Source organism: Apteryx mantelli, chromosome 1 (genome assembly GCF_036417845.1).
Source record: "Apteryx mantelli isolate bAptMan1 chromosome 1, bAptMan1.hap1, whole genome shotgun sequence".
NCBI classification, from domain to species: Eukaryota; Metazoa; Chordata; class Aves; order Apterygiformes; family Apterygidae; genus Apteryx; species Apteryx mantelli.
Window position 1 is genome coordinate 222,432,291 of NC_089978.1, and position 23,139 is coordinate 222,455,429.

A 23,139-nucleotide genomic window follows, 5' to 3' on the forward strand; every position below is an offset into this window, starting at 1 on the left:
TGAAAGATCTTAGACTCACAGGATATTCAAAACAGCAGGAACAGGAGCCTGCATCCCCTAAATGGAGTAATGAACGCAGTGAGAACATATTTTTGCTGGAACAATGCACTGGCATGCAGTTTGCTGACTGGTTCAGTACCTTACAGCCTGCAGAGGGAGTACCTGTGTTTCACACGCTTGCTGGCATGGAGTGGTATTCGAGTCTTCCATTCCTGCCGAAGTATCAGTGCATAAGCACACAACCTCAGAGGGCTTTGTAATGGGGTCCATGAGCGCACACCAAAAACTCGTTAACTGATGCATTAACTTGCTTGGGGGCCATATGTTGGAATTGATTTTCAACAGTCTCCATCAGTGGAGGTGGATCTCAGTGAGGCATTGTGAAAAAGAAGGATTGAGTAACCTTCTCAACAGGGCTCTTGTAGTATTGTTTCAGTTTTTCCAAGCTGCTTTACAGACAAAGGATTTTATGGTATCAGGTGTACTCCTGCAATTCGATATTTGACCAGTTTAGTCCTAATTCTCTGACAGCCCAAGAACAATTATTTGATTTCTCTAAGAATACAAGCGTCGCATATGCAAGCATCTAACACTACAGCTGCTCCCTTGCTGTTCTGGCAATCTGCAGGGATGACTTCTAGTGCAAGCAGATTCTCGTCATCAGGTGGTTCATGAGATGAGTCAGAAGAGACCTTTAAATTTCTTGGTGATATCATTAATTGCTGTGCCCACTTTGAAGCAGCCTGGTATGTGTCAGAATAGAAAAACCCCACAGCTCAGCTCCAGTCACCAGATCATGCACCTGGACAGCACTACCACCGTTATCATCAGCCGCTAGCTCTGAGGCAAGGCATTTCCCCTGACTGTACACATGCACATACTGATCCCTTGTATAACATCTGCAGCAAGAAATGCCCTTAGCATCTGGGCATGTCCAGACTGGGCGTACACTGAGATTCAGCTGTTTCAAACTCAGCATAAGCAGTGTAGTCACTAGTGATCAAGACATCCATTATGGACTTAACTGACAGTCTGACAGTACCTGTCTCTTTAATGAACGACTTATCACCTATAGAATGAGGAAAAAAAAACCTCGACTGTTGTTTTTTGGTTTTATGCTTTCAGTTGTCTAGATACCACAACTGCTTTCCCAGGAATCTAACCACGGAGGAGCTGCAATGTCTCTGACCCGTGATGATCTCTCTGCAGTAAACAGCATAACTTTGCTTCCATACTAGGGCTGCACATAGAGCTCTGATTAAATCTTCACCTGTCACTCTGCTTTGCTCTCGGAGACCACTGACACTGCATACAGTCCTCCCTTGGCTTCCTGGCTCATTTTAAGGCGCAACATCATGCAAAGATCATTCCACAGACTTACTCACAAGATGAAAAGAACTTAGCTCACAGTACTGGATGGGTCCACTTCTCAAAACTGCTTTGCAGTGTTAGGCGACAGGAAAAAGCCACGAGGAAAATCCTCCTGTGTGATCATCACACAGCAGCCTCCCTCACCGTACTCTCTATTTTCTTCCTGGACTCACATTTCCATGTCTTCTTCATGATATCCCATAATTTGCATGATGATTCTCCTTCTAATACAGCAGTTGTTTTCCATAGGTTTGACAAATTTCCTTTGTAATAATTATTATCATTAACTTTTTTAGGGTAATTAAGAATAACCTTGTGCTTACACCCTCTGGATCTCTCGATTATATTTTGTCATTTCTGTTTAGAACACAAACACCCAGAAACAACTCTTCTTTAATACCTTACATGCTGATTTCACATCCAGTGCTTATAGCAGGTTTCTGCCTAGAAATCATGTGAAAAACAACTACTTCACTAAGCTGCCTCCTGTGTTTATCAGTTATTTCTACTGACGTTAGTGACAGAGATATATATTTCACTACCTTTTTATTCCCTTAGCACTGCAAAGCTAAAACAGGCAAAAGAAGTGTTAGCTAAACTGTATTTGCATAATCCTAATGACAGCAATATCCAAAACAAAAAGTGCTCCTTTACTCTAAATCCAGATAGATGTAGAAAGTATCTTTTCAAACTTTCAAGCAGAGCAATTTAGACTTGAATCATCAAGAGATTGTCGCTGTCTGGCATGAGCCACTTTTCAGTATATTACCGAATTTTAGCAAACAATTAATCACCTTCCCTTTCCTTCCCCCTCCTCCGTTGCTACTGTCACATACACATAAAAAGGACTACAGACACAAAACAAATCTCTCTTACAGGAAGCTCTTCCAGAAATGTATTTATTTAATTTAATTTTGTATTGATAATAACACATGCTGGTTGTCCAGAGACTCAAGTATACTTTCATCCATGAAAAAGCACCTAGAAATGACACATACGACCATGAAAAATCATTCTAGATCCACCTCCGAACAGTAACATGACAACAGCAGAACAGCCCATCTGAAAAAGCAACCAAGGATCATTTCCCCACCGAAGGACTAGTTCCAAAGGACGAGTTCCTTGGAGCACCAGACCTCCACACACCACAAACGAGATCCAGGACCTGTCAGCCAAAAAGCCTCAGCTGATTTTTACTCCAGGAGAGTTCACACTAATTTTTAAGAGAGCCCAGTTCACAGCTGATGTTTTGAATTGGCAGTCAGTACTACACACATGTAATGTGCTCAGTCCAGCTTTCCTTGATGCTAAGCAAGCTGTCTGTCACAACATGAAACTTCCAAGTAGTCTTCAAAAGATGAGAGGAACAATATGACCATGACATAAGCAGATAATACCATGATAAGGACTGTTTGGGAGAGAGAAAGTAACAATCTGCTGAAAAAACAAATACGGAATATAGCTTTCAGCCATATTTGCTACTCGAGTAGGCAGAACATATGGATCTGAAATTCTGCATTTCTTCGACTGCCTGAAATAAAGGAAAGCATACCACCTACCTGGGCAGCAGATACAACATTAAACAGTCCACCAGAAGCTCTGCAAACACCAAACCATCACCTCTGTATTGGTGATTCTAAGTTTCACTTTACTCTCATTCAAACTCATAAGTCTGCACAACTCCACAGGCCACAGAAAAACAAGGGCAAAGTCAGGTATCACAAGCACAGAAGTAACATGCCAGAGGCTTCTCCTAACACCAGAGGATGATGAACCAGAAAAAATGACCATATTTATTATAGACAGCCTTACGATGCTTATGAGTTCATAATGAAGTTATACAAGGAATAAATTTGTCCACATCAGTTTAAACAAGGAAGTGAAAAAATATTCGTAAAGGCAGTCCTTTATAAAAACAACAAGAAAAAACCCAAGATAGTAACAGGAATGGAAATACTTTGATAATTGGTACTTGCACCATGTGGATAAGTGTATACATATCTTTCATGAGGCAGCAAATGTGTAGCAACCCTAACAACTATTCCTGAAAAGCCAGGAAAAAACTTAAATGTAGCAGAAACTTAAGGAATAGAATATTAGGGGGGGGTTTGTTTTTCTGTTTTTTTTTAAGATAAGTAATCCAGGTAAACACCAGCCTGAAAGAATAATTAGAATTCCTAACAAAACAAACATTAAAATAAAATCACCCTCACAAAACATTCACGAGCTGCAGTAGCATATCAGCAACCTTGATTGCTTTGAAGCTACCACTGCACAATCAGTGAATGAAGGAAAAGGGACAGATTTATGGTTTGATTTTCTTCTGCCCTGCAGCTTGAGTTGTAATTTACACCCCCACAAAATAATTATAAAACCTATCATGATTTGTTAGTATGTTATTCCTACTGTGCACATGACTTAGTATTCATACATGCAAATATATGCATCCAACATATGGGTAGCTCTACACAATCTTTTCTGGGCAGATGTGAGCGTTCTTTGTCCTAAAAGGCTGAGATCCAGCACTCAGCTGGAAGATGAGTAGCTGCATCAGCTCTAACAAGCATACTAAGTTATTATTCAGGCTTAGTGCCACACAAACGATATTTGGAGGCAACTCAGGTTCAGCCAGGAAGCTATGGGGAAAGCTTTCTCCCATATGCCTTAGAAGTGCCATGTAAAGATGCTCTTTACAAACATGGCAGGAGAGACTGCAGGGCAACTTGGCAAAGGCTTTTTGCCCCTGTAGCATCAGTTACAAATCTGGAGCTGGTAATTATACTAGGAGATGATTAGCATTCAGGCCTCCTGCTGACAGATTTAGCTCATTATTTATAGACGGGAACGTATGACACGGCAAGTGCAATCCTGGAGATGGAAAGGTGGGTGGAAAGGAAGTTTTATGACTGTTTGTTGATTTTTCTTGTTCAAACCACATTTATGTTGTATTAATACCATACATCAGGGCTTCTGTTGCTTTCTGCCATTACCTTTATGCCTAGATTGCATTCTGCAGTTCTTCTGTGCCTTTTTCCGAAGCACTGGAGGGCCACCCTTCCCAGAGATGGGCTGTTGGCTGAGCATGCTGTTGCTCCTAGTGGTATTGAAAAATGTCTCAAATAGGCGGTTGGTTAGTGCATCTCACTCACATGCTCAGAGCTAAACTAATTAATATGCAGTCAAGAAATTTTTCTTTAGACTGCTAAGTAGTGCGGGTTAGACTGTCATGCACTCTTTGTTTCTTTTGCCTTCCTCAGTAACATGAAGCTTTGTCCACCACCCAGGATTATTTCAGTAGTTCAACTTTATGTACAATTAGGAAACTGCTCAAGAGGCAGCACCTTCATTTCCCAACTGAGCTGCCTCCAAGCTTTTAGGTTCAACCTTCTTTTGCCACAAGTTCTATGAAAGTTGCTAGAGAAAGCATGATATTTAACCTCATGAGGATGAAACCAATTCTTCTAGAATACCAGTAGGACCCATTATTAAATAACGTCTCTGACTGAAGCTTCCAGTTTCCCATTTGGTGATTGAATTTTCCCTTATCCTCCTGAGGTCCTATTTGGCCTTCACTAGAGAAACCTTTACGTGGAACGCCATAACCAGCTATAATCATTACTCTGGAATGAATCTTCTCCTCCTCAGCATCTCCTAGAGAAGATGGGCCAAGAAGCTACTTTCAAATCCCTGCAGCTGATGTCAGCATATTAAATTTTGTATTAACTGGATTCAGTTCAATTCAAATCACAGAACAAAGATACCATTATTGCTGTTGTTTGAACTCCAAGAGTACCTACATACTGAGCAGGTCATGGCCTTTGGCAGAAGACCCCTGCCCAGGACACTCACGACTGTCTCGAAGCAGCTGGAGCTGAGGCATGTCTGGGAGTCAGGCCACTCCTCTGCCCAGCTCCAGCCCACTGGTAGCCTCCATAGGCTGCCTTTGCAACAGCTTCCTTCTCTGCTCTGCTCCATCAGCTGGGCATCGAGTCCAAGCTCTGCTCTGACCTGCTCCCTCCTTCCCAGCTGGGGCATGTTTCACTTGGATCTCCTCAGTGGGCTTTGCAGTGAACGATACATGTGGTAGTGCTAGGCTGAGTGGGGGTTTCTCTACAGGTAGGCTAGGGACTGGGGACCAGGTGGCCTGTTCTTGGTACTCCTCACGCTCTGGGAGATGATGATGGAGCTCAGGCACTGGGGAAGGAACCAGCCACCTGCTCAGCACACACCATGGTATCAGCTTCCAAGCTCCTTTGGAGCCTGTCCCCAGCCCCAGTGCTTGGTTGTCTCCAGGGCCTCATTTCAGGGGTCTAATCAGCTCCGAGCATAGAGCCAGTGTAGCAGGTGCTGGACAACCTCAGATACTGCTGCCCCAGCTAGCTTACAGTCTGAAAGAGCATACACATGGTGCGAGAGGACTGATGCACTGAAGCAATGACTTGAGGCTGGGTCACCTCAGCTGGGTCAGCTGAGGCTGGGTCACCTCAGGCCTCTGCACCTCACTTGCAAAGCCTTTGCACTGCTCACGCGTCATCCAATGTGCTCTCCATGGGAACCACAATGCCAACCACTGGAGATTAGCAGCAGTGATGAATTTGCCCTTGCTACCAATCAGAGGAGGGAAAAACATGTTTCCATCTTCAGCTGCTGCAGTATCTGAGACAACTAACAAAGAACGATCACTGCCAACTAAGGAAGCCCAAGGGATGGCATGCAAGAGATCTGAACTTCCCTGCTGGGATCTGCTCAAAGAACAGTGACGAGAATTTGCCTCTTTTTCGCCATGCTCTGCTGTTTGTGGTCCTCCTTCTGCTCTGTCCTCAGGGACCGAAATTTTTGAACTGTCCTTATTCAGTCAGGTATTACATCAACAACTGAGGCATGAGGTCTAGAGACCAGCATAGACACTTATTTTGACAGTCCGGGTGGCTAGTCTGTCACAGATTCCCGTGCGAAGGAAGGAGACTGTTTTCATCAGACAATACAATCTCCTGCACAAAAGAGGACACAGGTTTGCACCACCTGTGTCCTGCTCAGATGCACGTCTGCTCAATGCTGACTGATTATCTCAAAGAGGGGACTCTATCACATTCTTCCATCATTTAACAATAAATTACCCTCACTGATAAAAGTGTCTGTGTTATTGCCAACCTACCATGCATGCATGACCTACCATGTCACGATCAGACCAAACTTGCACAGGTAAGAAGGTCTTAGCAGTAAAACAGTGATCACAGTATTTTAGACTAGATGATCTGCAACAGACTTTTAGTCCTTTTTCTTATGATGTGTTTTTCTAACAGATGTACCAAAAGGATTTGAATTAACCCTCTCTGTAATCTCAGCATAAGTCATAAGTTACTTCCGCGGAAGAATTATAGTCAGCCAAATTCCAGGAATGCAGTCTGAATAGAAGTGACACCACAAACCAAAAGCATGTGTTACATTTAATTCCTTATGATGCTACCAGCACAAAAAAAATCTTGGCAAACATTTGCCAAAAGATAGTTTAAAACACAAAAAAACTAATCCATAGTAGAATTATCTCTTATCTTAATTGAGTACAAGGGATGCTATAGATCCTACTTTGGTTGGAAAGTTAAAATAAGTCCAGCTGAAGTGATCTGATTTCACAAAACTCTCTAGTGTTTGAAGCATCATAGGTTATGTGGGGCAAAAGATACTTTGTGCACTTGCTAAGTGTGTAAGATATATGACTCTTCTTGAAGTATCTGACTCCTTCAAGAGCATTTACAATGTGTATTATACACCAAACACTGTTTCAGCAGGTATTTTTAATAGTCTGTAAGTTAGACCTAGCTTGAGGATGAGATCAGCATTGTGGCAGACGGTAAAATATAAACTGTAATGTAGAAAAGAGAAATGACCACTTACTGTTCTGGTTCTGAATCTGGAACAAAGAAGGCCAGTGTAACCATCTACTAAAATGATGTGCATAGAATAGAAAATCTGTCACACCTAAGGAGAACACAAGGTAGCATCTGTTGAAATAAAGCATTTTAAAATCCAAAAGCCAGAATGCTTTACACTGAAGAGCCTTAGAGAAAACAGCTAAGGTGCTATCTCAGTAACAAATGCCTGTATTTAAGATATTCTGGAAATTTGGAAAATTCCAAAGCCTGGAAGGACTGCCAGAAATGAAACAAGAACTACAAACTAATCAGCCTGACACCAATCCCAAATAAATTAACAGAATGCTTTATTTGGAAGATAAAGTAAGAAAACTTTTTAGTGTGGTTAATGAAAGGTAGATCACATCAAACTTCTTGTCAAGATACTAAATATAATTAATAAAGGAAACAACAGAAAACCATTTACTGTAGTTTAGAGGTTTGGTATCATTACATACGAATTAATTGCACACAGTGCAACCTTTTAATAGGGCTTACTAGATTACATTTTGTGAACTGTTAGTGAGCCCACTTTTATTAACCATAAGCACACAGACATCAGTGTAGGGAGTTTTCTCTAGCTAGTCCCATAAGGATGAATCCTAATCTGCAATAAGTGAGCTATCTCAGCACTGTCCGATTTTTGCACCTTTATAGTTGTGTCACGCTTTCTGCAGACTCACACCTTAGAGCATGGCAGCAGTCCCAGGGCTGACTGCACAGATATCAGGAGGCATCCCCAATAATTCTGCAGATTAGATAGAATCCTACAATAAATCATATCCAGTTTGTGGATAACGATGAAAAACCATGATTTAGAAATATGGGACCTTTGTGTTTAAAGTTTGCAGAAGGCACATAGAATCCTGTCATAGCAGAAGAGGGGGAGCGATTGCTAGAGTGATCTGAATTGTGCCATTAAACAATCAGAACAACCAAAAAAAAGTTTGATACAGGTAAATGCAAGATATCAAAAATATAGGTTCTACTTTCAGTATAAGAGACATCCTTTGAAAGCAACAACTCAAGAAAGGGCACAACACGAGCTCTCACTGCAGTCAAGTGAAGAAAGGAAACCTCTGGACTTATAAAAACGATACAGTAGAAACAGAAAGAGCTCCTCCCTCTGAACACATGGGAATGGTCCAGCCACTGTCTTCAAGAATGATGTGAAAACATTTGAGAGTACAAAGCAATGAAAAAAGAGGCCCAGGAGCAGGAAAAGAAGTCTTACAATGTGAAACTTGATCTTGATTTATTCCTATCAAAGAGGAGGTCAAGAGGCATCTGCATCATTATACACGGGTACTTACAGAAGGAAAAAATACTTTCAATATTTTAGAATTTTCAAACAACGTTGAGGAAAAAAAAAAGTCAGATCTCAAGATGTGACTCAAGAGCCTTGAAATAAGATTTAAATTCCCACCAGAGAGAGCAATTAAGCATTGAACACTGTGTCAAGGATGCGGTGAACTCTTGCTTGGGGTTCTTCAGGACAGCTCAGAGATCGTTTTCATTAAACTTCTACAATTATGTATGAGAGAGGAGTAGGCTGTTTGGAAGCTGTGACTCCTTCTGATCTTGAAGTTTGTAATGCTGATAGTCCCTCCCATACACACACACTTTCCCCTTTCGCTCCCTCCCTTCATGGGTGCTGCTTCAGGGAAAGGTGAAACACAAGAAAGTAGTCAGAATAGGATACAACACACGGGGCAAGCCAGCTCTCTAAAATAGTAAAAGGATGCTTGCGTGCTCATAGTCAAACCAATTACCATATCTGAAGAGGGAAAGAAACAATCTCTCAAATTACACTGTTAAAAAAATCCAGGAGTTTTCACCTTCCTTTGCACTATATGATGCTAGTCATCTTCTGGAAATCTTTATCTATTAATTTCTCCCAAAAGTAGAAGGGTTTTGGAGGCAAACAGCCGTTTAGTCTTGTGAATATGCTAATGCCCTAGTCTAGCAAAAGTCTTTGTATTCAAACTTGATATCTAGGTAAAATTTAATGGGCTGTTATATACAGGAAGTCAAATTAAATGTAATTGCCCCTTCTCACTCACATCCTATCAAAACAGAAAACACTTTGGGGAAATTCTTACCTATTTAATTTAACTACTCTGAGCTGAAGAGGTGCTGGAGAAAAGAATATTTGATACTGCTTTTCAGTTTCAATTGTTTATAATGACCTGATTACCTTCTGTCTGGAAGAGCAAGAACCAGCAGTTTCTAATCAAAAGAAAAATCCACCAAAATACATTAAGAAGACACTGTAAGAATCTGCAGTCTTACTTGGATAACAGTATCTTTTATAATTCTAGTTTCTGCAGAGAAATATGATAAGCTCCTGTAATACCTGTGTTTAATGCCTTCCTGGAAATAATTACAAATAACTTAAAGTTCTTCCATGTTGAAGAAATATTTTTGCTTCCTTTTTCTCATGACGTGCAAAGAATAGCTACCAAAGGTTGCAGCCACATGTTACCCGAAGCCCTGTTGATCAGCAGTGGAATATCTGGTAAAGTTCTGTAGAGACTTAGTACATGCATGATCAGAAAAACCACAGAAACCAGTCCGTGATTTTGAGAGGGCCCACGACAGAATCAATTATTTGAAAACATTCCTAACAGATGTTTGTCTAAAATGCTCTTTGATTGTCCACTGAGAGACCTTTAAATAACTATCTAGACAATCTTTTCTAACACTAAGCTACCCTTATAATTAGAAATTTTCTCCTACTGTCTAGTCTAAATTTTGTTTGCTGTGATTGTTGCTGATTACTTGTCCTGTTCAAAGAGGACACCGTGCACCATTTATTCTGAAGTCTGCAGTTTAGCTTATGTATTTTAAGAATGCTACCAGGCATTCACTCAGAGCTCCTCCTCCAGACTAAAACTAGCCAGGCTTGTTCAAACCGTCCTCACACATAATGTTTTCCAGGCACCTTGTCACACTTGCCTTTCCCCCTATGGAATTTTCTCCGTTAGATGCATCTCTTGACATTTGGTGGCAACATGGGACACAGCACCTCAGTTCATACTTTACCAGTGCTAAGCTGGGGAAAACATTTATTTCCCATGTTTATTGGACTTCTGTTTGAATACCCCAATACCTTTGCTTTTTTACAGCAGTTTGATATTGCTTATTGATGTTCTGTTTAGGATTCACTATAACTTCTGAATCTTTTAGGTAGAACCATTACCTAACCAATCGTTCTCCATCCTGCATTTGTGCAGTTGATTATTTCATAAGTGTGATAATTTGTATTCCCCTTACTGAATTGCATCTAAGCATTTTTAGATGATATTTTCTATCTGCCAAGATCATTCTGAATTCTTATCCTGTCTACAAATAGATTTGCAGTGACTCACTGAGGGCTTTTACTATGTCTTCTGTCCCTCATCAAGTGAGCATTCTTGTGCAGGAAAGGGGAGGATGATGCTTGTCTCAATGCCCAACCCCTTGGGGGAGCTGAAGTTAATAGAGGTACTGTGGGTTTTTCTTCTGCTTCTTCAGGACTCCAAGTCAGCAAACAATACTGATGACACTGAATGCATTCGCAATATGTGGGAAAGAACCACAGCAGTAGCCAGTCTTAGTGCAAAAAGGGGGGGAAATGCACTGATTGTAGGGAATGCGCCATTTCATTTTAAGCAATGTATCTGAAGTCAGACAAATCTTGCTTGGAAGACCCTGTTTTTCTGCATCAACTCACTGGGCAGTTAAATGAGGAGTTGTACATTGCAGACACCTAGGGTAGGATGCATCTTGCCTACGTTTTGACACCTATAATGTACATTTCTCCACATGAACTAGACCCCCTGGGCTTCCCTCTTAACCTATGGAGGGAAAGATGTGCTACAAAGGCATGAATGCTTGGTTTAGATGAAAATGAACTGCACCCTGGAAGTCCCCTTTTCCCACTGCATATTATAAAGAGAACCTTGGTGATAAGGTCAGGTAGAGAGGTACTGAACTGTCTAAGACGAATTTAATCCCAAAAGTCAGATGATAAAAGTCTGTCTTCTCCCCCATTCAATAGATAGAAAACACCCACACCCTGCTCAAAGACACCAAATTGTTGATATGAAGATACGGTTTTCAAAAACCAATCGAAGAACTGCAGTGAGGAAAAAAACATAAAGGAGTTCCATAGCTGTGAAATGCTCGAAGAGACAAGTCCTTCATCTCTAAAGGTGGCTGAGAAAAAAAGGAAAAGTCTTCAACATGTTCCAACTTATTTCATTCTTCCACCTAGCACAAAGGAACAAGAACATAACCCCTATACAATCTGTGAACTTCTTTTTGTTAAAAATTAGTCTTGGGGGATAAAATGCATCCACAATGTTAATGTGCACAGAGATAGGCTGATTCCTTTCACCTAATGTCTTTCTGCAATCCAGAGTGTAAGAACAATGATACTGCATAAGACTCACTGACATGAGGTCCTTTCTCCAGTAACAGTCAGTAACAATCAGTAAAGGAAAGAGTATAAGAAACAGAATAAAAGTACAGTGATCCACTCACATTATACCTTCTCTGCTTCTAAAAGCCCATAATTGAATTCTTCATCTCAAGCCTGTAAACAGATCATTATGTTTCTTGGTCACAAACACATTTACTCTCCACTAATTTTGTATTCCCTTTTTGAATCCATTTATATTTTTGGCCTCCACAACATGCAGTGGGAATAAATTCTACAATTTAATCGCTTGCTGTGTGACAAAGTACTTTGTTTTATTTTAATCTTGCTGCTTGATAATTCCACAGAGTGCCACCTCATTCTTTTGTACTGAGAAATAACTATTGTTCCATATTCACATTCTCCTTGCCTACTCATGATTTTATAAAACTCTATCAAACCCTTCTCAGTTACCTCTTCTCCAAGTTGAAGAGTTCCAGCCTATTTAATCTCTCCTCATATAAGAGATGGTCCATACTTTGGATAAACCTTGTTATTTTCCTCTGAACCTTTTCTAGTTCATTTTTTTTCAGATGGCTAAACTACAACTGAAGTATTTTTCAAGAGATGGACAAGCCATGGAGTTATACAGAAGTACAACACTATTTTTAATGAACTTTCTATTTCTTTCCTACTTCCTAACATCCTATCTGTGTTATCAGCTGCTGCCCCAGCTGATATTTTCTGAAAACTACCCACGTGACTCAAAAATCTGAGTAAAGTATTTTACACAGAATCTTTCATTAAGTAGGTATATACTTTAAAGACTTTCAATCTGAAAAAATGCAGGAACCAATAGGACTTTAGTCTCATCTTTCACTTGTAGAAAGTTGAGTGATCAACAGCTCTACCAGTTGTCACCTCTTTCAAGTTTTATTCATATTACCTGACCAAAACCTATTGCAAATACACTACAGAAAAGAGGACTCCTTTAATCAGGTCTCTTGACAAAAAATGAGGTTGTTGTATGCCCCTTCTCCCCCCGCCACACACACACCATCAATCCTTTGCCCTTCAGCATTTGCCTATAGTGACATTCCCCACAGCGACATTAGGCATGGCATCCTTCACTCAGCTAAAAAAAAAAGGAAAGAAAAAGCTAGCGGAAATCCTTACTAACTCTTCTGCACCTGGCAGATTTCACTGTTGTTCAGACAGAATGTTTGTATATTTTCCCAGGACCTGCTTTTCAAACTCCTAACCTGTTTTCCTGAATATATTTTTAAAGAGAAAAAGAGAGAACAGGGTTTAGTAATGCTCCTTTAATCAGTAATGCTCCTTTAATCAGTAATGAACAGTTCTAAAAGCTGTAGCTGTTTAGCTTGGGTACCTTTCTTAACAGACCCCATTGACTGGCTGCAATCTCCTTTCATCATTTCATTATATTATTTATTATTCATCTGGTCCTACCTCTTGTATAAAACAGGCCACAAAACCTTATGCTTACCATCAATTCTGACTGTGCCAGAGCCTAAATTTCAGAGGCAGCTGACCAGTCTACTCTAGGATTCCAAGTACAAGGAATGATTAGGAAAAAGCAAGGGGTTGGGAATTCACCTTTTACCATTTCGTGTTCCTAAAACTCTCTGTGAAAGAGGCAAGTGGTCCCAAAAGATAATGTTCACCAAAAGATCTTAAAACACTATTCTGAAGGCACTTTAATATGACAAGTGGGATTATACAAAGCCTTTTCAAGAAGAGATTTAATTTTCTCCCTCTACTCTTTTGTTGCTATAGAAATAAAGGTTGCACTAGCCCAGTGCAAATTACCTTCTCCCAACTAGATGGGCTTGCCATTACAAAAATCCATTTCTTGTAATATACCAAAAGCGGGCATCCTTCCAGACCAGCCAAGGCTGACTGATCAGCACTTAGAGTCACAAAGTAGATTTGTCAAAGATTCACTTACCCTCTTAGTTTCTAAGCATTAAACTCCTTTTGCAGGGATATTTTCTATGAACTGTTCTGTAAAGCCATTACCTAGGCTTCTTTCAAATTCCTCATTGATTCCTGCTTGTAACACAGCTTCCCTCAGAACCTGATAATTAGTCACAACCAGACAGAGCACCAGAAAAGCTGATACAGCTTCCAATTCCCTGTCTGTTGCTTGCCTTCTAGATAAGCTTGCAGGAGCAGAAATCCAGGAGGGTTCCACTTGCACAACGCTCAGCACACTTTAATGACCATCCTATACAAACAGCGCACCAGGGACTGATGAGGCAGAAACAACCAATAAATAAGCTTCACAATGGAAAAGAATAAAGAAAGCTGTCTCAGAGCCACACACAGCCAAGAAATAGCTTGATGAAATTCAGAATGACTCCTTTTACTTAGACTGATCTGGAAACCAGCTCTTTGCTTAAACATTACTACCACCTTCAGGGTACTGGCCATGCTGGAGGAAGACTCTTTACAAAATGAGTGTGCAGAGGTAGTGCAAAGGAGATAGCAGGTTACAGTGACTGACGTAAGCAAAAGTGCTTAGTATCAACAGAGGAGTGAGAGCTGTGACCGTCATTGCCAAGAAAGATGAATCTTGAATAGGATCTAGAGAAAAGAAAGGAGTGGAAGCCATTAGACTGAATCTATATAGGGAAAACACTGGTACTATTCTTTTGCTTGACAGGGAAAAGAGAAATTGCAAGTTATTGGTGCAGTCCCAATGATTTCTAAGTGACTCTACCAATCACTTATATTACTGATCTCCTCATTCAATCCACCAAGATAGTCAGGGGCTGGAGCACATGATTAATAGGGGAGGCTGAGAGAACTGGGCTTGTTCAGCCTCGAGAAGAGAAGGTGAAGGGGAGGCCTTATTGCTGTCTGCAACTGCCTAATGGGAGACTGCAGAGAAGGGAGAGCAAGACTCTTCTTGGAGGTGCACAGCGATGGGACAAGAGGCAATGGACACAAACTGCAACACGAGAAATTGCAATCAGATATACAGAAAACTTTTTCACTCTGAGGGTGGTCTAACAGTGGAATATGGGCCCAGAGAGGCTGCGGACTCTCCAATTTTGGAGATATGCAAAACAACCTGATCTAAGTTGGCCCTGCTCTGAGCAGTACATTGAACTAGAAACCTCCAGACAACCCTTCTAACCTAAATTATTCTATGATCCTGTGTATCCACCTATTTGGCCAGTCACTGCAGTGGAAGGGCGCAGAAATTCCTGTGTGGAAAGGGACTGCTTTGTGCTTCCCCTCTCTTTTAAAGGGAGGCCCTTCCAGATGGCTTGTGAATACTCACCATTATAATCTCTCTCCCTGATCAACTAATCCCTGTGATTGAATAAAAAACAATCCTGAATTATCCATTGCTACCAATTCTTCTACTTCCCAGCTGTGCCATGTAGAATGTGGTTGCTTAATTTTATATTGAGTTAATTTCAAACCACTTTAATCTCTTTCCTTAACAGAGTTCATCAGATAAGTCAATTCCCTTTGTGGTTGCCTCTTTCTGACAGGAACAAGCTCAGATTCCTCTCCCAATTCGCTTATTCATTTGCCGAGTTCTGTCCTGCACTCCTCATTCTCAGAGGTCTGGGGGAAGGTTCTCACTGCAAGCTGGGCGACCTTGGATGCCCACTACACCTGCACTCTGGAGAGGACTTGTGCTTTCTTCTTTAACTGCAGTTATGCTTCAGAATGATTTCAAATGAGAGGTGGATAACTCACCCCAGAACAATCTCTTACTCTATGCCAAAGCAAACTGAATACCTACTTTTTGTAACTGGCAGTGTATTGGTGAAGTTTAAAACTCTGAAATAGTGCTTCCCCAGGAGGCTGATTCCACTAAAGAAAAGATTTTTATTCAAAATACAGTCTAGAATCTTCTCATATTCTCACATATATCCCTATATAGAGGCATAACTTTCTTTTCACCTTTTAAGGTAAAAAAAAAAAAAAAAAAAAGAAAGGAGTAAATCATTTACCCCACCCAAATCTGCTATTCAACCATGTGAATACTGTTCCCTGCTCCATTTCACAGGACATCTGTTCAAACCTGCAACTATTTCAAAGGCTTTCCCTGAAAGTTAAAGTCACTTGTGTGTAATTTTCTCAAGTACTTTTAAGTTATTCCTCAAACACTGTCATTATGTTAATCTCCTCCCACATTTGAGACCTCCAGTGAAGTGAGAGATAATGGAATAAGCGCTCTCCTGCAAATCATTTTAATTTAGCTGCTGTACTGATCTTACAGCACCTTAGTAACTTCTTCGTCTCTGCTCTAAAGGTATCTGTTAGCCCAAATGCTTATTTTTTTAAAGAATGGAAAGAAACATCCATGCAGTTCATGCTATTTATTAAGGCAATCCTAACACTACCAACTAAACACCCATACCATATTCCTGACTACCTCCTCATATTCACATTCTGCCTGTGTATCAACTCCAAACTCCATTTCCAGGCCCAGAACGCTGGCAGAACACGTCCTCATGTTGATGGTGCCACTCCTCTGTTCTCAGCATTCAGCTGCATGCTGGAACCCCAGTTACCCACGCAAGCTACCCGCTTTAGCAGTAATCACATTCTGAACTCCACGAAACAGAGCTGATAAGCTTCCACCGAAATGGAAAGACAGTGCTCCTGTCTCAGGGTGTCTACTGGTGAGAGGATGGCTGATAGTTACAGCAATGCTTTTCATGTCATTCACCTCCAGGCCTTTAGAGAAGGACAGCCAGCGCTGCCTGAGCTTTAGGACAGCCAACGTGTGGTCTCAAGAAAGAAGGGGAACAACTACAGTTCCTTGTTTTACCTTGAGCTGGTTTTACCTAACTGAATGGTGAGGCTCCGTTTCAGTTTTGCACTCAAAGCAACCTAGGAATGAATGACAAGTTTTTATGTTTTATGAAACTTCTGAGTATTTTGACACAACAGGAAAAGAAGATTACAAACATCGCACTATTCAGCACCATCACTGTCTCTCACTGTCTCCTCCAATGCCAATCCTAGCTCTTTCTCCATTTCAGGAGAGTGAAAGCACTTGAGTTACATGTCACTGGGCAAATTAATGGAACAAAGATCCATTAAAGGCTATTAAATACAAAGACATTGCCTCTGGCTCAGGAAGACTGAGCAGTGAATTGCTGTAGGCAGGAATAATATTTTGGGGAGGTACTGAAACATGCTTATTCTGTTCTCATAATTGTACTCAGTACCTGCCACTGGCCACTGTGTGACACACAACACTGGCCTAAAGGATCCTTAGCGTGCCCTAGAATGGCCATTCTTATGCTCTTACGCCGCATGCCTACACACCATGTTATGGACCTGTAGCTAATATCCTTTAGTTTGCTCAAATTCAACTCACCAAAATTTGTCAGAATGCACAGTGTTCACAGCCAGTGTTGGCACTGTTATTGTGATCCCAGGACATCCCAACCATACTTCTGCAAAGCAGTTCAGTTCATCAGGCACTGCTTTGCATGTATGGACTGCCTGGGAATGTCAAGACCATTTAAACTTAGCTTCCGTATCTGATGGGCCACTAATAAATGCTCCTGGAGAAGACGTAAAAAGCCATCTATGATCGTGGGGAGGTCCAGAAGAGGCTTTATATCCTCCTGACACATAGTCCTGTGGGACTTCAAGAAGGAAAGATCTCCCCTTCCTCTTTGGTAAGTGGTATGGTTAAAGACATGCATGTAAACATAGCTGCCTGACCTCTTCCCTCTCCTTTCCCAGCTGACTCTGCGGAAACGGGGCTGCTATGACCAAAACTGTCATCACTAGCACGATTTGTGTAGTTTGCTCCCAGCTGCCCTCTTTTATGAGGGCCCCTGGAGACCAAGTTATGGGACAGATGGGACAGCTACTTATTCACCTGTGGGAGACCACTCCTGCCTGCCATCCTTCCCAGGGACTCCACCACCCTCCTCCACTACACAGCCTCCTCATACAGAGGAATACGTATGTGGCATACATATGGCAGTGGAGGGGTCTCAGGTATGAGGGAGAACAGGAGCAAGCCACAGCCCAGATGGACTGGTCTGCAGCAACACACAACCCACAGACTGTATGAAGCGCACTCTTCTCTAAGGAGAGTTTTTGTTTTGCCTTACACAGCAAATATTCAGACCCTTACTTTAAGGCCAGTTTAAGAGGCCTGAGTTGGTAAGGCATTCTGAAAGCATGCCTCATGTAATGTGCAATTCTAGAAAATCTACTCAAACAACAGGTTTATGCCCATTTAGAAGGAGTTCAACAGGGCTTAAATGTTGCCTCAATCTACATCTGTCATTTGGGAAATTCAAGACAACCAGCTCAGATTCCCAGGTTTCCTCTGTCTTGGAGCGAAGAGTTCAGAGCCCAGGAACAGGACCAGGTAGCTGACCGCAGGGCCACCTTCAGCAGCCATATAGGATACCAAGGAAAAGGCCAGGCCTTGAAATCTGCTCTCTGTAGGGCTGGGGAACCTCACTTTAGGCTTCAGAGAAAAGCCTCGTTCACCCACAGTTCATAAGAAGAGCTGTACAGGGTCAGGCCAGTAGCCCTTCTGACTTCCTACCAACAGCTAATAGTGCAAAAATGACGGAGGAAGTAGGAACTGCCCAAGAATACAGTGGTGCTTCCCCACAACGCGCTCCTAACCTCCAGTGCGTTATGACTAAGCGAATTCCTGAGTCAGAGCTAGTCTCTTTGTGTTCAGAAGCCCACAATGGATTTTTCTTTCTTCAGTTTGTCCCGCTGCTTTCTGAACCCCTGTCAGTTTTTAGCACACAGAATGCTACTTAGCAAGGAGTTGCACAGTTTAATTGCACGTTACATGGAGAACTCCTCCTTCGTTCACTTTCAACATTCCACATGCTTGTTTCATTCAGAACCTGGTGGTTGTTGCACCGGAAGAGACAGAAACCAACTATTCTCTGTTCACCTTTTCATATCACTCATTTGTGGACTTCTACCAAACCCCTTAGCATTCAACATCATTTTCCAAGCTAGAGAGTTCCAGTCTGTTTAGTTTTACTTCTTACGGAAGATCTTTCATAATTTTGAGCACCTTTGTTGGTTTTCTCTGCAATTTTCCAAGTACTACTTTTTAAGTCTGAATGACCAAAACAGCATCCAGTTTTCAAGATGTGGGCACAGTATAGATTTATACAAAGAAAGACCTTAACGATGTTTTCTCTTTTGTTTTTTCCCTTCCTAATAATTCCCAAAATTCAATTTACTTTTGCAGCTTTGGGCTGGAAATTTGATGGAACTATCTGTCTACCCCCAGATCTTGTTCCGGAGCAGAAGAAATCAGTCCAATGCCTACACTGAACGTGAAATACTACTACGGCCTCTTCCCGTGTGCATTATTTTTTATTTGTCTGTGTTGGAGTTCAGCTGCTGTTTTATCATCCAGTACCCAGTGTCACAACATTCAGAACTGCATGGTTCTTTTGCAGCGTTCTGCAGTTGGCCTCCATTTTTCTACCCTGACAAACTTAGAACTGTTGACAAATTTTGTTACTCAGCGCTCATAAATGATTTGGAAAAGGGATTGAACGCATTCATCAGCACAGCTCTCCCTGGAACTCCAGTGGTGAGCTTCTTCCACTAATCCTGCTTCACAAAAGCTTTAGTTGTATTTTCAGTCATACTCTTGTTTGTTTTTGAAACACCTCAGTGCAAAACATGATATTTTCACTGTGATATCACAGTGACACAAGGTCTTTATTCCTAAGCAATTATGAAGAGTTTAAAACTCTTTAACGGGCAAGAGTACCTCAGAGTGTTCCTTCTGATGTGTGTTACCTCACGTTTACCAAAATAAATTTATTTTACTATCACACTGTTTATTTCCGCAGCTCGACGCAATCCCACCATCTACTCTTGACTTGCCTATGGAATGTAATTTTGAGTCATCTGCAAATTTTGACCTTTTTCCTGCCCTTTTCAAGATTAAGAACAACCAGTGACCCTAGCACAGGCCCTTTGTGAATTCCTTGTAGCATTCTGCCATGATGGAAATTGACTGTTTTTCCCCTTCGTTTTTCTTCTTTACTGTTTTCTGATTCATAGTAGCGTTTTCTCTTTCATCCCATAATCAGTTAAGAATATAAGCAGCCTTTGAAGAAGCACCTCACAGCTTTTTGAAAACTTAAATAAGTTATATCCATCAGTTTGAGTAAAAAGTGCTCAGACCCACCAAGACAGATTTGCAATAAGAAGCACAGTAAAAACAGAACGCGTTGATTATTTTGTCGATATGCTGAAAGAGTTCAGGATAACTAAGGAAATTTAGTTTTTGTAAAATGAGTTGTCACAGTTTGCTCCTGTCATGTCATAAGCAATAATGCCCCTTTAATTACTCGAATGATCAATAATTGTTACGAGTACTGAAGTCTGACAGCAAACAGAGATGATATTCCACAGAATAACCCTATATTTATCCCTCAAACATGCCACATAGAAACCCAGTTCCAAAAGTGCATCCCTGTATCCAAACGGTAGGCCTATTCCTGCAACCCGTTCTTCTATGAACATGTCCACCAGCCTGATGTGTTCATGACCCAGCACAAAATAGCAGCATCACCCCTGCTCCCATTAATGATTCCAAACTTAATACTGTATTGACTTTAATCATCTTCCAAAAGGTCAGTCTTCACGCTCAAGTGAGCACATTCAAATGTCATGCAGCAGAACACCAGTGGTGATCCCACAGTCAAGACAGCACATTCAGTACAACCGACAGGCTAGAGTGACAGCGGTTTTCACGCTGTCCCATGCACAGCAGAATCCTCTCTGCCCCTTCACAGCAAAGCTGCAACTCTACATCTGCATCCAACACAAGCTCTTCTACTCCCAGAGTACCCCAAAAAATCCCCGAGTCTTAACAAAACATCGTTTTCATGATCCCAGCCTCTCCCATGCCAAAATATTTATTCCTAAACTAAGACGTGAGCCAGACTGCCCTGTTCCGCTTCAACATTTTATTCAAGTAACTCTCACCTAGGACTTATAGTTCAGACTATAACTGAATTGACCAAAACAACCAGGAAAGTTTCCTTCCCACGAAATTAATGCAACATATACTGCGCAGCCAGGAAAAGGAGATATTACTCCATGGAACAAAAACATCTTGTAGTCACAAAGAAAACATGTGGATGCTTACCTGTGAGAGGTGAAATTGTCATAAGAGCCCACAGTATAATGTCTGAAGAGACGCTTTGTCCTGTCTTCTCTGGTTTCTGCAAGAAAAAAGAGACATCACAAAGCTGAGAGCTAAAAGAACATTTGACATTGTCTCTGCTTCCCCTACATGTAAGAAACAGAGTGAACCCTACTTTCACACAAGCATTATATAATAAACAAGTACTAATCCGTGTGCAGGCATGTATTGATATGATCATTCCCATGCATATTCGTATACAGACCCAAACGTGCACAAATCATTCTGTGAATATCTCTTCTCTAGAACTTTTAAACCCACAGAGCTTAACCTACAATGCAAAGGCCTCAAATTTCACCAACACATCAAAAAAAGCCAATGAGGAGAATCAATCCCAGGTAAGGCAAAAACACACTCCTTGTCCCAAGGCAGCAGTCTGATTCCTTTTCCTTATTCTCTTTGGCCTCACGAATCTTACATGTCTCAAGACACCACGATGCAGTTCCAACAGAAGAGACGGCAACAGTCCCAGTTAGATCTGCGTCTCTTCCGGCAGTCAGTGAGCTCCACAGGTGTATGGGAGTTACGAGGAAGGAAAGTCAAGAACCTAGACAGACTTCTGTTATCACTCACCTATTAATCACTGGCGGCATCCCCAACTCAGTGCACAGACCATACTCATTGGAGCAAATGTCCCCTTTTGGATGTAATAAGTCAAGCGTCTACTTGCCTGCCTTGGAACTGAAAAAGCATGAGAACCTATCAGCCTGATCCGACACACCAGCCTGATCCAACCAGCCTGATCCAACCAGCCTGAGCAAATGCAGGAGCCCACATTTCTGCACCCAGAGGAACTCTGAAGCTGACAACAAGAGACACGCTAGGTGCCTTCAGGTTGCTGGATGATGAAGAACGGCAGCTTGAATTATGGCTAAGGGGAGATAGGTGCTACTGTAGACAGCTGTAACAGGGTTTGCACCTAATGTGCTTAAGAAGAGGCATCTCAAGGAGATGTAAAGGAACTTAAGCCAGACATTCCTAGTTACCACTTTCCTAACACAGAAGGAATTTGCATGACATTACCAAAATGAATTTATTTGCGTGACCCAGGATTAATACCTGAGACTTACCCTGCAGAAAATAATTGAGGCCACGCACTACATAGGACTGAATGTGTTACATTGAGCAAACTCATCCATAGCTACAGTGGGGTGATAGGACTACTAGGGTTGGTAAGGTACCCCGCTCCAAACAACCACGTAAATCCACTTATCTACTCTGTCACCACTTCCTCACTTCCTTTTGAAACACTTGGCGCTGCTCACTGTATTCCTGGCTACAACATCAGACAGGTTGTTGCTTTGATTTAAGTTCAGCCATTCTTTAAGCGTGCTCAATAAGGCAGTCAGAAGGAAAGAACAAATGTGGAGAGAGAGGAAATGAAGAGTAAAAGCACAGATGAGACTCACGCTTTTCACTTCATAAGGGACACAAACTGTTTGCACCCGAAGCCAAAACAATCCAAAAGAAACATTTGCTTTTCTCTGTGCTGAAACTCAAAATAACCACAGCCAACACCACGGGGCTGTCGGCAATAGTACAGGGGACAGGAGTCTCTGCTGTTGTCTATGACAACGTGGTAATAGATTAGTTCCATTCTAAGGAACTTTTTTTAAAGTTCAGGATAGCACACGCTTTCAAACCTTTCACTCTGGTCTCACGATCACATGAAACCACCTCTGCTGTTACAAACAGGAACGCTAATACCATGGTCTGCTGCCTCGGGGACAGGCGGCAGCGCTGGACGTGCCACGGGGCGGCCGCGTCGCACAACCGGCACGTCGCTCCGCGTCCCTCGTCGCTCGCTAATGGCACCAGCTATCCTCTGCTACGGGTGCTGTTTCCAGAGGTTTGGCTGCAGCCGCTCTGCCCCAAAGGGGCCTTTGCCGTGCGTGCGAGGTCCGTGCTTCAACGAGGATCTCCTGCTCTTTGGGAACCAGGTCCCCAGCGAGCGCTTCCACTTCGCACATAGAACGCGCTTACTACGAGCAAGGTTAAAAGAGCAACGCTACCAAAATTTAGGAGTGAAATCAGCAGATATGGCATTTATTTGTACTATTGAAACCACAGCCCTGTGGTTTTTCTAGGTTTTTGCTCGTGGGCTCTCCCCGAAGCAGTGAGGAGAGGCCTCGTTTTGCTGCGCTTACTCTGCCGGGACGCTGTGGCTCCGCGTGCCCCTCCTGCCTCGCCAGATGGACGGACGGACGCCTCCGGGGCGGCGGGCCCTGCTG

At 42.0% G+C, this 23,139-nt stretch overlaps 1 protein-coding gene across 12 annotated transcripts in view; it reads right to left on the reverse strand.

Moving 5' to 3' along the window:
* The window catches only part of SHANK3 (SH3 and multiple ankyrin repeat domains 3), a 376,011-nt gene that overhangs the window by 111,889 nt on the left and 240,983 nt on the right, over positions 1-23,139 (reverse strand). For all 12 annotated transcript variants that reach the window (XR_010887770.1, XR_010887771.1, XR_010887772.1 and 9 more), the window contains exon 13: positions 20,852-20,927. Coding sequence is in view for 9 of the 12 variants with exons in the window: in XM_067317628.1 (XP_067173729.1) it covers positions 20,852-20,927 (76 nt within the window). In the remaining 3 variants the exon portion in view is untranslated. The remainder of the gene's footprint in view (positions 1-20,851; positions 20,928-23,139) is intronic.